Raw genomic sequence first — 14,256 nt, 5'->3', positions numbered from 1 at the left:
TTGTTTGAAATTGAATATAGAATTTTAGGGTTTTATAATTTGTAAGATTTGTGAGTAGAGCGGATGTCTAAGCTATCTTAGCTCCACCCAGCCTGCAACTGTTTCATTTAATTATGGTTAACATTTTATATGATTTTGGGCTGTTTTAGTTGTCATTTACACTTTGTCTTTTTAAGTTTTACTATTCTTTTATTTATTCTTATTATTTTATTTACCATTGACCTATTTTTTTTGTTATATATTTCCATTTTTATTTATTTATTATCTATGTTTTGCATTGACTTTTTCATTTTTATTATCTTTAAAAGAAATGTATAATTATATAAATTAAATATAAAAAAAACATTTAATTTAATCAAAAAAATAATTAAAATAAATTTATATTTATTTTATTTTTTCAGTATGTGCTTAAGGTCGATCTCTATTCTTGGATTTAATTTATCTTAATTTGTTTTATGTCTGACTTATTTGGTATTATATAAATTCCTGCCGATATTTTAATGTATCAGCTCGACTACACTGTAAATGAAAGTCACCCTCAATGTTCTCTGAGTTTAGATTAATTTTGACATGTAAATACACACAGATTTACACATTTATGCATTTTTAAAACTAAATTAAAGTTTGTGACATACATAAATGTGAAAGATTAGAAGAATAGAAATCAATATATATATATATATATATATATATATATATATATATATATATAGACAGTACAATAAGTAAAATACATAGAGACAGAAATAGCAATGTCACAGCCAAAATGCTCATGTGGGGCTCACATGGGTGAAACATGAGCTAGGTGGGTTGCAAATGTTGTCACAGGCCATAATATGGCTACCATACCGACCCATACAGGCCCCACATGGAGATGTTAGATGGGATACAGTGTGTATATATAGTGTATATATATATATATATATATATGTAAGATATGTAGCTTTATTACTATTACTAATTTCTCTCTCTCTGCTCTTTAGATCAACACCTCAGTGGAGCTCAAACAAGTGGTCTACAAGTCTTCAGGAATCCAGAGAGATGAACTGGTAAGTTCTGCATATGAAGTGTCGCTGGTAAAATCTGGCTCTTGGCCCTGAGACCAGCACTCATAAAGACAACACATCACTCCATCGCTCTCTCTCTCTCTCTCCTCAGCAGCCGGACGTTCTGGAGACGTTTAACCGTGGAGCAATGGTGGGTCTGCTGGTGGTTGCTGTGGCGATCGCTATGGTGATGGTCATCAGTTTACTGCTGGTCCGTCGCAAACCGTACGGCACTATAAGCCATGGTATCGTAGAGGTGAGGAAGAGCACGGTGTAGTGTACTACATCCAGAACCAGTGATGCATACAGTCACTGTCCAGTGAAAAACATGTATTTCCAAAATGGGGATTTTACAGAAGAAGGCAAAAATGCTCTTAACTTTCAATGGAAGTCAATGTAAAATAAGAGTTTATTCCAGGACATTTAGAGCATTTATATTGGTCCATTCATCCAATGTCTTTACATAGTAAACAGAAGCAGCTACAGGGTTCAATCGATGGAGAAAACAAAAAAAATGGACACAATTGGAGATACATGTTTTTCATTGGACAGCAGCGATATGTATAAACAAATACATACGGGATAATCTAATGAATTCAATCAACACTAGATGGCGTAGTCAGTCCAGCTAACATGCTGATTTGGGGACACATAGGTGGAACGTGCTCTAGGTGGGTTCCAGGTGGGTTCCAGGTGGGCATGGGCTCTGAGTGAGTTTGTATATATGGTATTACTAGGACTCAGTTAAGCTTCCCAAATGGGCCCTATCCTTACTGCCCACCCTAATCTCACATGGGTCCCATCAATGCATGAATACATGTGCAGTGTACAACCCAGATGGAGCCCATGTTTAACCCCTCCTGGTCCCATCACTGACTCTAGTGGGGCATCCATATGTGGGGCCAACATGGAAGCAATGGACAGAATTTTCTGGATCCCAGTTGGACTACTCATACAGGCCCCACAAGGGCATATATAGATACATGTTTTTCATTGGACAGCAGCGATATGCGTATAATATATTAACAGTATTGTAAGCATACATATCCAGGCTTCTTTGAACAAATACATACAGAATAATCTAATGAATTTAATCAACACTAGATGGCAGAGTCGGACATATTTTCACTTCATAATCCTAATCCAGGCACACTGTGATCACTCTATACATGAAATCACATTTGCTCCACACACAGTCACTCTGTAGTTGCTTTGAGTTTCAAATATCGAGTTTTTTTTTAAATATTGTTGTTATTTTTTGACAAATATTTGACAAAAAATAAGATTAAATGCTCAAGGCCCCAACAGTGCCAGCTTGCCTAGCCCGGGTATCGAACCCACAACCCCGTCATCAATAGCCCTGTGCTCTAACCGCTGAGCACCACTGCCCCACTTTCTAAAACTGATGCTCTGCTACACTGCGTTCATTGTACAGTGAGCGTCTGCTCTACCTTCTGCGTAGTACAGATACGTTAAAATCAGACTGACTGATCAGAGCTCCGTTGTCATGGTCACAGACCAAGGAAATGAGCATCAAGGCGGTGGCAGAAGAGCTCATTGTGTTCATAGCAGAGCACGAAAGCAAGTATGATGAGCAACACGCTGACTGACTATGCTGGCGTTTAATCAAAACTGAAAGTTTATATAAAAAGTGTATATAAATAAAAAATATATATGTTGGAAATTTAACCAATTTCTTAACACTCTCTTAGTGGTTGATGTCCACTGATGGTTAGTGGTCAAAAACATCAGAAAACAGCTGTTACAGCCAGTGTAACGCGGCAACAAGCAGCAGCTGCCCATAGACTTCTATTATAGGGGCGTGTCAAGTCAGCACGTGTTATGTCATTTTCTCAGTTCAGCAAAACGTGTTGAGAAAACTACCTGTAGTGATCAACTACAGCCTATAGGGGCACCAACTAGAGACTAGGTTGATCATTTTCAGACTCCTCCTTTAAGCAAGCGGCCTGTCTCACCTCTCCGGTCGTCAGTAGTGGAGTAAAATAGCCCATTTCTAGGAGGCCCGGTTCTTTAAGACTAGCAGTTTCGCACTGATTTTACATGGACTCGGCTGCACTGTAATGCCTAGAAGGTAGCCTGTACCCCCCTGTATAGACTGTACAGACCCTTTAGAATGAGGTAGGCTAACGGCGTAGGTTCTCAGTAGTATTTCGGCCTCTTGTGTATTCAACAAACACATAGTTGAGAAAACACCTGCTCGTTTAGCCCCCAAAAGCTATGAAAGTGTCAATTTTACAGGAGAACTTATATATAATCATTTCTATTGATCCAAAACAACGATGATGAAAACATGATGTAAACAACATGTCTCTCTCTCTCTCCCTCTCTCTCTCTGTGTCAGGTTGACCCCATGCTGACCCCGGAGGAGCGGCAGCTCAGTAAGATGCAGAACCACGGCTACGAAAACCCCACCTACAAATTCTTTGAGCAAATGAACTAAAGGAGCAAAGATCAAAGCGTATCCACACCCCTCCGCTCACGTCCTGTCTACTAGCAGGGGTTTCCATAGCAACCCTCCCCTCCCCGTATACTGTATGTACGTTTCCATGACCGACGTTCAAAATGAAAAATCAAACATGGCACGCGAATAGGGAGTTTGCACTAAACCGTTAACCCAAACACTCTCTCGACAAACGAGGAGAGACGTCTAATAAGCCAATCGGGGAGTATACATATATATATATATATATATACAGTATATAAGTGTGTGTGCGTGTGTGTGTGTGTATGTGTGTGAATTGTTATTCCTTTAGATTGCGAGGATGCTGAAACCACGACAAGTGAGCTCGGAAGGCTTCATACACCCGTCCAAACTCCATACAATCATCCAGAAGCCCTGAAATTGGTCTTTACGCTTTCAGTGGGGAGTCGTTTCAGTATCCCTCTCTTATTTAATTTTTTTTTATTTGTGGAGAAATCTGCGTCTGAAACGTGTAGGGCACTATTAATTTCTTATTTCATTAAAAATAAAACAAAAAAAAAACTAACGTTCATTTCACGTGAAGCTGTGATACGGATGAGATTCTATATTTTTTTTATTTCCATGTAAATCTGTGAGGGAACGTAAAAGTAGCCCCCAAAACGGACAAAAAAAGCCCATTACGGAGAAAAAAAGCTTCAAAAATGAAATGGTCAGTTAACTGTATTTCTACTCTCTCTGGGTTAGTGCATATGGGGGAAAGGATAGGTTAGTGGTTAGGTCTGCGGGTGGGGAGGACCATCTCTCAGCCATTTCTCACTCTGGTTGCTTCGTTCACATGGAGAAAAAAGCAAAAAAAAATAAAAATTAAAATAAAAATAAAAAAGAACCCAGCCGTCGCTCCAAACGTACCACGAACGTAACCAATTAGCGCTGAAGTTATTTTTTATTAAGTATCATTATTTATTGTACTGCTTCTTAGGGGATAAAAAAAAGAAGAATAAAAAAAAAAAAAAAAAAACTTGGAGTAATCTGCAGTCCATTCCAGTTAAAGAAGAGCATGCTGAATTTGGTGTATGATGCTATAAACGTACTTGTGTTGTTCCTGTTTTTTGCTTTTCGATGGACTTAAAATGTCGCAGTTAGACGAAAAACGTGTATATAACTGAAAAGGTAACTAAAACTAGACGTTTTTAATCGTTAATTTGTATCGATGCGATTGTGTGGCGTATCAAACTTTAAAGATGACTTTGTGCTGCTCACACAGAGAGAGAGAGAGAGAATTAAAAATAATAATAATAATAATACGTAAATAAAGAAATAAAATAAAAAACATTTCCTAACATGGCTGAATGAAAACGGACTGTTGTATAAACCAGCACAAGACAACGACACAGGTAACTCGACTGAATGTATCTTTAGGTAGACTTCCGACGCCATCAGCTTCTTATTTTCCGGACGCGCGCCACGTGGTCTGCTAGTACTCGGGTAGTGAGTAGATTAGTTGGACTTTGCTAGGCTCTCTGTTCACATCCAGTAGTTCCGTCCAAGCCGTCGCTAGGTAGTAATCTCTTTCCAGAGGAGTTCAGAAGCAGGAGCGTCCCGACGCTCCGGCCCGAAAGACTCGCTGTGGGGAGCGTTTCCTGACGTGCAGTGTTCAAATTTGTTCGGTAGCCGAGGTTTATGTTGTCGTCTGTTGGTCACCATTTCGATCCTAGCACACGATAGCGAGATATGTTGGTGTCTTTGCTGTGGTGAAACTGCTTTAAAAGAAAAAATTAATAAAAATGTAAAAAAAAATGAGAAAAACAAAAACAAAACACACCGAATGTTAGCCTGCAGTGGAAAAGGACATCTCTTCGCCTTCGGAAAGAAGAACGTACCGTTTTTGTTTGTTTTTTTCGACTGACATTCCTTAACCTTGCTCTTTCCCCGGACATATAGTGGCATAGCTGGGAAACTGAAACCAAAACCATTTCTACTATCACTACCTTTTCTGACTAGCACTTTTTTTTTTGATCCGTTAAGTTCAGCTAAGTTATCAAAGAATTGATTTGACCAAATTTCTTAATACTTTCTCAGTTAGCTTAAGTCAAAAACATCAGAAAACAGCTGTAACAGCCAGTGTAACGCGGCAACAAGCAGCATCTGCCCATAGACCTCTATTATAGGGGCGTGTCAAGTCAGCACGTGTTATGTCATTTTCTCGGTTCGGCAAAACATATTGAGAAAACTGCTTGTGGTGATCAACTACAGCCTATAGGGGCACCAATTTGAGACTAAGTTGACAATTTTCAGACTCCTCCTTTAAGCAAGCGGCCTGTCTCTCCTCTCCGGTCGTCAATAGTGGAGTAAAATAGCCCATTTCTAGGAGGCCCGACCATCCAAACCATCCATCCATTTGACTATTCATTAGACTAGCAGTTTCGCACTGATTTTACATGGACTCGGCTGCACTGTAATGCGTAGAAGGTAGCCTGTACCCCCCTGTATAGACTGTACAGACCCTTTAGAATGAGGTAGGCTAACGGTGTAGGTTCTCAGTAGTATTTCGGCCTCTTAGCATAGATAAGAATACACCTGCTCGTTTAGCCCCCAGAGGCTCCACTCGTCAGTTCACACTTCATCTGAAGGATGCTAGTCGAGGCGTAAAGCACATTGATAAGGCGCACGGACCTTTTTTTTGTTTCTTCTTCCTTTTTTCTACGACTTAGTTAGTGGTCATAAAAATCCTTACCGAGGCATCCACAGATTAGCTTGTTCTGTGTCACCATGCGACGTAAATCTGTGTCATAGTAGGAATAGTACGGTATATTCTCGTCTGCATTAAGAATTCTGAATGTTCATGCATCGCCTTGGTAGATTTATCTTATGAATGTGTTTTGATGTCCTAAATTAGGATCCTTGACCTAAAGTGTCGCCCTGATTCCTGACCCTCCTCTGACCTTTTTACGTTTGACCAGCATTGAGCCGATTTAGAGCAGTGTATTCTATATAGTGATCGAGCTGCGAGTTGTTAAACTTCTCAAGACACCCCTTTTGGTCCTCCTCCTCCTCCTCCTCCTCTTCCCCCTCCTCCTTCACCTCCTCCTCCTGCCTCCTGCCTCCCAACCCAATGGAAATGTAAACAATGTACTGGAGATTTAATTGCTGCATTATTGCCTTTTTCAATGCTGTGTTTTGGATGTAATTATATGTATTTTTTTTATTTTATTTATAAGTCATTCTCAAATTGGACTCCGGGTCATGCTTCTCAAAATCGGTGCTGCTCGCATTTGGGTTCCGTTCCCATCCGAAGGAACCGAGATCCTGAAATCTTGCTGTAAATGAATGAAATTAAGTCGATAACTGGGCTACGAAACTAAGCACAATCGCATCCAAATTGTCTCATTCTCATCTATGTACGTGGAAAGGTTCACCGATTTCTCCACATACTGCAAAAAAACCTTTCCTGAGGTTCAGTATGCTAACAGAACTGGAGCATGTCGAGGCAAGAGTTACTCTAAAGTGCACTGAATGTCTGAATAGGCCCCAATTTCAGTGGCGGAATTGGTGTGAAATGTGGAAGCCCAGAAAACGTTGTATCGTGACATGTTAAATAATCCAGAGGCTAGAAAAAGCTGGTGTCCTTCGAAGCGTTTGGCGAACCTGTGCTTTAAAGGGCAAGCTCAAAGACTTTGCCAGTGCTTTAGTTGTCATTCGAGTGGCAGAAAATAAGCCAAAATTTTCCAATGTTTTCGAGTTTCGCCAAAGACGTGTTCATTCTGGAGGGTTGCACCGAGATGCTGTATTCCGGGTGGAATTAATTGGGATGCGTTGTAAAGAGCAAACGATCTGAGAACTGGTTTGGCTGATTGTACTTTCATTAAAATGTTAATTAAAAATTACAAATGACCCACAAAACCCTGTGTGTTGTCTTTACTGCTTCCATTACAGTGTGTGGACTACACACACACACACACACGGTAATCTGCTTGCCTGCACTGAAAAAAAATGGCAAAATTACATTTAAATGTCCTTTTATAAAATCAGCCATAACATTAGTACCAGGTGAAGTGGAAAAACATTGATTATCTTCATCTACAGTAGCTCCTGTCAAGGGGCGGCTATATCAGCCAGCCCATTCTTCGTCCAAGAAGTGGTTGGTGTGACATAACAGATAACACCACTACCTGCCAGTGAGCGATTCCCGGTCTGGGTGACTGTGCTGCGCTACACCAATAAGAGTCGCTGGGCAAGACTCCTAACACTGCATTGGTCCTCCTCTGTAATACGAGTAGCCTTGTAAGTCGCTCTGGATAAGAGCGTCAGATAAATGCAGTAAATATAAATCAAACTGTGATGCTCTAGATGACTGGAAACATCTCCAAAAACATCAGGCTCGTCTTATGGGGTGTGTTTGGTATGCAGTGCTCAGAACCTACCAAAAATGGTCCAAGAAAAGCAGACGACACCAGACAACTGGTGAAACTGTGATGGGGTCATGGGCACCTAAGACTTGTTGGTGTGCAGATTTCTCCTGTACAACATCCGGAGAATTCGACCCTTCCTCTCTAGAGAGACCACCAGGTGCTTGTTCAGTCTCTCATCACTTTTAGGCTTTACTAATGCACCTCTCTTCTGGCTGGTCTCCCTCTGCGTACCATCAAGCCCCTGCAACTGATCCAGAATGCAGCGGCACGGGTCGTCTTCAACGTTCCTAAATTCAGCCATGTCTCTCCACTGCTGCGTTCTCTCTACACTGTAGCTTCCTGTAGCTGCTGCCCAGGTCATCAGATTCAAACCCCTGACGCTGGTCTACAAAGCCAAGACTGGACCAGCCAGCTCCTCCGTACTTGATGGCAATGGTCAAAAGCCGATCTGCACCAAGAGCCCTTCCAGCTTCAAGTACGGCTCGGCTCGACCCGCCATCCTTTAAGATCCACGGAAGACGAGCGTCCAGACTTTTTACTGTCCTGCACCGAAGTGGTGGAACGAACTTACCCTGGGTGTCCGAACAGCAGAGTCCAACGCTCGCTGTCCTCAAACCCAGACTGAAGACCCTCCTCCTCTTCTGAGAGAACTTGGGTGAATAGCAGAGTGGTCTCCTTACTGACTTGTGTTTAGTAGAGTCTAAGATTTGAGGATCTTTAAATTATTAGTCTATTTAAACTAGCTGAGGCTTTAAAGGACTTAAAGGACTAACGTTAGTATTGGTGCAAGATTGCCAGATACCACAGGACACCTTTAGAGGTCTTATGGAGGCCATGCCTCAAATGGTCAGATCTGATGTGGCAGCACAGTGGGGACCTACTGAATATTAAGTAGGTGGTGCCAAAACTATGACTGATGTGTGATTGTGTATAGACTATTGAGTATAGGCTTATTGAAGGGTTTGGGCATCCCTGGTTACATGACACATTTTGTTGATTTGGGAGGAAAAACAAAGCTAAACATAATTTCTGTCTATTTTCAGAATTTCTGAATCCGATTAGAAGTAAAAAAAAAAGAAAGAAAGAAAGGGAAATATAATTACTGCTGTTAATGTTAACGCTCCAATGCTCACGATTAATCAGCTAATTAAATTTTTTCATATAAATTACTCATTTTACCAAGTTTGGCCCCAATGTATTAGCAGTTCTGTTTAGTGATGTAAACACAGCATCGCTACTGTTGAGCTCAGAGGGTGGATTACACTTTATTAATGCTGAAATATAAATTAAGTCTCATAACTAACTCTCACCTTCTTACCCCTCCCTCATCTCTATCTCTCTCTTGCTCTCTCTCTGTCTCTCTTCCTCATTTTTGTCCTCTGTCTTTGTATAGGATGAGAACGTTTTTAAAGCTGCAGTCCATAAGTTTGAGGAGGTGGGGATTTGGAGACCTCTCTGGTGAGAATGTGTAATTGCAGCGGGCATTTCAGAAGAGTACTGTTCAGTACTCATGAGGCTGTGCAGCCTCATGTCAGAGCGGATGAATGCAAGTTCACATTTAGTCAGTTTCTTCTCTGGTTGGACAGTGGCTGAATGAGCTTAGTTAGATCTCCACGTTTGCAGTAGCTGCTCTCACAGTAGCCATTCTGTCTGTATCCACACCATTCCACTCAGGTAACCAGCAAACGGTGCTGGATCCTGGCTCTTTTAGAGGCTGTGCATGTGGAATAAGTACATAAAAGCCTGACATACCCAGGAAAACTCATAAACCTACCAGACCACTCTTGTCTGTGCAGGGATGGTCGCACAGTCCACTGACACCATTTATTGCAATATTTTTGCCCCTCCACACTCAGACAGACCACTGCTTTCAATTGAAATAAAAAAAAAATTAAGGACTGCTGCTTTAAAAAAAATAATAATAAATTAATGAAATAAAAAATGAATAATTAATGGTTTTGGTCCTTGGTCTTAAATCTGCAAACTATAAAAAGTGCAAACTATAAAATTAATTAATATAAAAGTGCTTTTATTCTATTTACTTTGTTTTATTATTCAACGTTATTTTTTAAATAAATATTTTTTCTTATGATATCTTGATGCCGTTGGGGCCCTAAGCGGCCACGTAATTCCAGTATGCCTTGGGCCGGCTCTGTTTATTATTATTTCTGAATAGGATTAAATATCCAATATATTTTTGCCCCTCCCCACTCAGACAGACCACTGCTTTAAATTGAAAAAAAAAATTAAGGACTGCTGCTTTAAAAAAAAAAAAATAACCTAAAATAATTAAATAAATAATAATTAATGAATGTTTTGGTCCTTGGTCTTAAAACTGACCTCAGCTCCAGTCAGAATACCAGAGCTGGTTATTAGAGAGCCTGGCCTCTTTCCATTTCTGCAAAAGGCCAGAGGGAGCCCGCGAGCGAGTCCTCAATGACTGGGGGTGAATGGAGCTACACGGCTAAACGCTCAAAGTTGAAATAGTGTTGAACCACTTGTCCCGGAACTTTCTTTCATTTTGGACAGTGGAATAATGTACTTTACTAAAAAAGCAAAGAAACACACCTGTATATATCCCTTCTTCTGCAGCAGGTTTTGGGCAGTAGAGAAGCTAGCATTACTACTGCTACTGAGCGCTGATGCTTGGGTTGTCAGATCTCTGTTGGAGAGCCATAGAACATTTCTCAGTACTGTACAGAACCCTTTTTAGTGAGCTTTACTTTGTTTATTATCAGGGTTCGGCCCAAGCATTTATGGGGCCTTAAGCAGATTTCCATTTGGGGCCCCCATACCATCACCTTAGCACCAGATGCTTCATAATTTCATAGGGAGAAAGAGATATTGTGCAATACGCTGAAGCGTCCGGGCCTTCATCAACCACCCAAGCGGCGCATTTCTGCATTTGGCAGTGACAGTGGCAGCAGCCAACAGCAGGAATTGATTAATTGGTGTTCAAACTATAAAATGTATTAATATAAAAACACTTTTATTATATCTATTTTGTTTTATTATTATTTTATAGTTATTTTTACATAAATATATATTTTTTCTCATGATATCTTGGTGGCGTTGGGGCCCTAAGCGGCCATATAATTCCAGCATGCCTTGGGCCGGCTCTGTTTATTAATATTAGACTCTCCTTGTCCTGGAGTTGTCTAACAACTAGAGTTGAGAAGCCTTAACCCCTCAATACAGAAAGGCTCATCCCACACCAGGGTGTATTACTCAGTAACTTCAGGGACTTCTGTACACTGGTGGGGCTATTCTCGGGCACTTTCAGCCTGCTGGTGGACCATAGGCTGTTTAAGGGGTTATAAAATCTGTGAGTTTAGGAAATGATGAATTTCTTGGTATGAAAATGATCAAATGTTTATAAACTATGATTTTGCTCAAGTGCTCCTTAATAACACATTCATTTTTGGACTCGCTCTGGAGCGCCCTCTAGTGTCTGACTAACTGGAAAACATTCTCAAGGGGTAATTCTCCTCTCTGAGAATACCACACAGTTTCTGTAAGTGGAGAACATCTGATACTGATATCAGCATTGTAGCCTGTAGCATATACCATGTAATCTATAATACATAATCTATAATATATACATACAGGGAGTGGTGCCACACCCCTAACTATTCTTTTCTGTACCCATTTGCTGGCACTACACAGGTTTCAGGCTGTTATGTAGTACTGAGACCTCTGATCTTGCTTTGTGCATCATAATGACATCCTCATTTTACTGTATATAACCATGTTATAGCCATAACATTAGTACCACTGACAGATTTTTACTGGTTTTTATGTTTCTCATAGCTCAACAAGGAAACGGGCCTACCTATCTTTTGTTGTTGTTGTTTATTTAACTGAAATCACAGATTGTGGTATTATTGATACTCTCTAAGTTCATACATTAATCCTCAACCTTAGCTATAACTATTTACTTATTTATTTATTTATTATTTCTGTTTTGCAGACCACTTAAACACATGCAGCTTTTATGTTGAGTGACCCATTTCTGTGGACAAGTTGATCCATAGCCACGCACCTCCGCTCCTCGTTGCTCCATCCTCTGGTGGTTTGAACATCGTCTTTATAAATATGGTTTAAAATCTAGAACAGGCAGATATTTAATCCTATTCAGAATCACGTCTCAGGAGAGAAATCCCATTCATTTACAAGCTGGGGCCACTCCTTTAAAACGGCAGGTTCTGGTGTGTGCACCTGAGTTTAGCAGGCGCTGAAGAAGGAAGGTCTGGAACTGCTCTGCGTTTGTCTACTGAAGGTAAGAGATGATCAGCTCAGCTTATTGGATGTATATTTGTCATTTGGCAGTTCTGGAAATGCTTTCATACAGTAAACACGGTGAACATCCATCTTAACATCCATCTGAACACGAATCTCTGTAAAGCTGTTGTCTCACTATGCCTGAATGCCTGTTGTGTACAAGCTCATTTGAATTTCATCACTGTCCTAAATAAACAAACAAACAAATAAATAAATAATCAAACAAACAAAAAAGCATTATTGGATTAAAATCTTGCTGCATTAACTTACATTAAAGGTTAAGAATAGTTTTGACTTCTCCTGTCAAAGATATTTATTTATTTATTTATTTATTTATTTATTTATTTAATTATTTATTTATTTATGGTTTACGACAAAGGCCATTTGAATGTTAATTTTTTGGTTTTGTTTTTCAAAAATAAGACATGGAATAAACACATTGATGCACCACAATGAAAGAAAAGAAAAATTAATTAATTAATTAATAATAATAAAATGTATTTAAATAAATAATAAATACATTAAATTAGCTACAATTTGACACCACACACAGCTTCATGTCTGATTAGACAAATCTCTAACAAAGTCAACAGTCTCGGACCACATTTAAACTGCGGCTGCCCTGGCATGATGTACTCTGGCAGTGGTTCGCTCTAGTATAAAAACATACAAAAAAAAATGTATAAACAAAGGTTTTACAAGAACATCCTGCTCAAGCCTGAATTTTAGGATAATTTGTTGTTAGTTTAAAATATATATATAAAAAATGTTAGTTTAAATATGTATATTTAAATTATTTCAACACCTGCCCTCTACACCCTTAAAATATTTTTGTTCTTTTTTCAAACATATTGTATACATAGAAGATTGTATCCCAGCTAACATGTCCATGTGGGGCCTGTACGGGAAGCCCAACTGGGAACCAGAATGATTTGTCCCCAGGTTCCACATTGGCCCCATATATGGATGCCCACCAGCGTCAGTGATGGGACCAGGGAGGGTTAAACATGGCCCCACTGCATAGATGGGACCCATGTGAGATTAAGGTGGGCTGTAATGATGGGACATGTTTGGGAATCCTCTCTAACCGTTGACCTCGCTGACTTTTTTAATGCTGAATGCAGTCAAATCCTCACAGCAATGCTCCTCCAATATCTAGTAGAAAGCCTTATTCATCTCTGGACAGTAGAGGCAGTTATTCCAACAAAAGCAGGATCAACTCTTTAGAGTACCCTTGATTTCATGAAACAGTGAAAGAGCAGGTGTCCCAATATTTTTGTCCATATAGTGTAGTTACATATGGCTTATAGTATTATGTCATAGTTGGAAGTGATGCAATGTTGTGTGTTTGCTATTGTTTGCAGCAGTAATGTGGACTCTTCCTGCGCTGGGGTGTTTTTTGATGTTATGGTTTTGCGGTAAGTCTTTATTATGTTTTGTTTTTACATTTTTATTATTTATTATTAGTTTTTAATTTTATTATTATTATGACATATTATTATTTATTATTTATTATTGTTAATTATTTATTATTATTATTAATCTTAATAATAATAATAATAATAATGTATTTATTATTATTATTATTATTATTATTATTATTATTAGCTATTAACTGTGACTGCTCAGATCCTGTAGTGCTGTAATGCTGATGTGGTATAATATAATTTTTATGTATATGCATCACCTCAAATGGCATGTGGGATATCATTAAAAAAATTAAACTGATGAATAATATGATAACATGGTAACCATAATATAATAATAACAGATAAATAACAGACAGAAATATGGTAAAACATACATTTCATTCATATATAAAGTGTGTGTGTGTGTGTGTGTGTGTGTGTGTGTGTGTGTACTGAAGGCAAACAGCATTGTAGTGTTTTCTGTTTATGAGTCTGAACTGCCATAAAGTCGGAGTGTAGTTGAGGGGATGGTGCTCTTAAATCCTAGCATTAATGCTTTCTCAAGCTTGCTGCTTAGACCATATGGGGGAAATGTGTCTTGGCTGGAGGCCAGCAGAGACAATTATACAAGAATATGTATGTTGCCACATATATTACTTGGCTCGCTG

At 39.3% G+C, this 14,256-nt stretch overlaps 1 protein-coding gene across 1 annotated transcript in view; it reads left to right on the top strand.

Annotated features, from left to right (window-relative positions):
* The window catches only part of aplp1 (amyloid beta (A4) precursor-like protein 1), an 88,587-nt gene extending 81,198 nt beyond the window's left edge, over positions 1–7,389 (top strand). The window contains exons 15-17 of the mRNA XM_072691469.1: positions 984–1,049; positions 1,159–1,302; positions 3,409–7,389. Of these exons, the coding sequence (XP_072547570.1) occupies positions 984–1,049; positions 1,159–1,302; positions 3,409–3,507 (309 nt within the window). The 3' untranslated portion in view covers positions 3,508–7,389. The remainder of the gene's footprint in view (positions 1–983; positions 1,050–1,158; positions 1,303–3,408) is intronic.
* Positions 7,390–14,256: the final 6,867 nt, after the last annotated feature.

Source organism: Salminus brasiliensis, chromosome 11 (assembly GCF_030463535.1).
Source record: "Salminus brasiliensis chromosome 11, fSalBra1.hap2, whole genome shotgun sequence".
NCBI classification, from domain to species: domain Eukaryota; kingdom Metazoa; phylum Chordata; class Actinopteri; order Characiformes; family Bryconidae; genus Salminus; species Salminus brasiliensis.
This window is presented reverse-complemented; position numbering and strand designations above follow the sequence as displayed.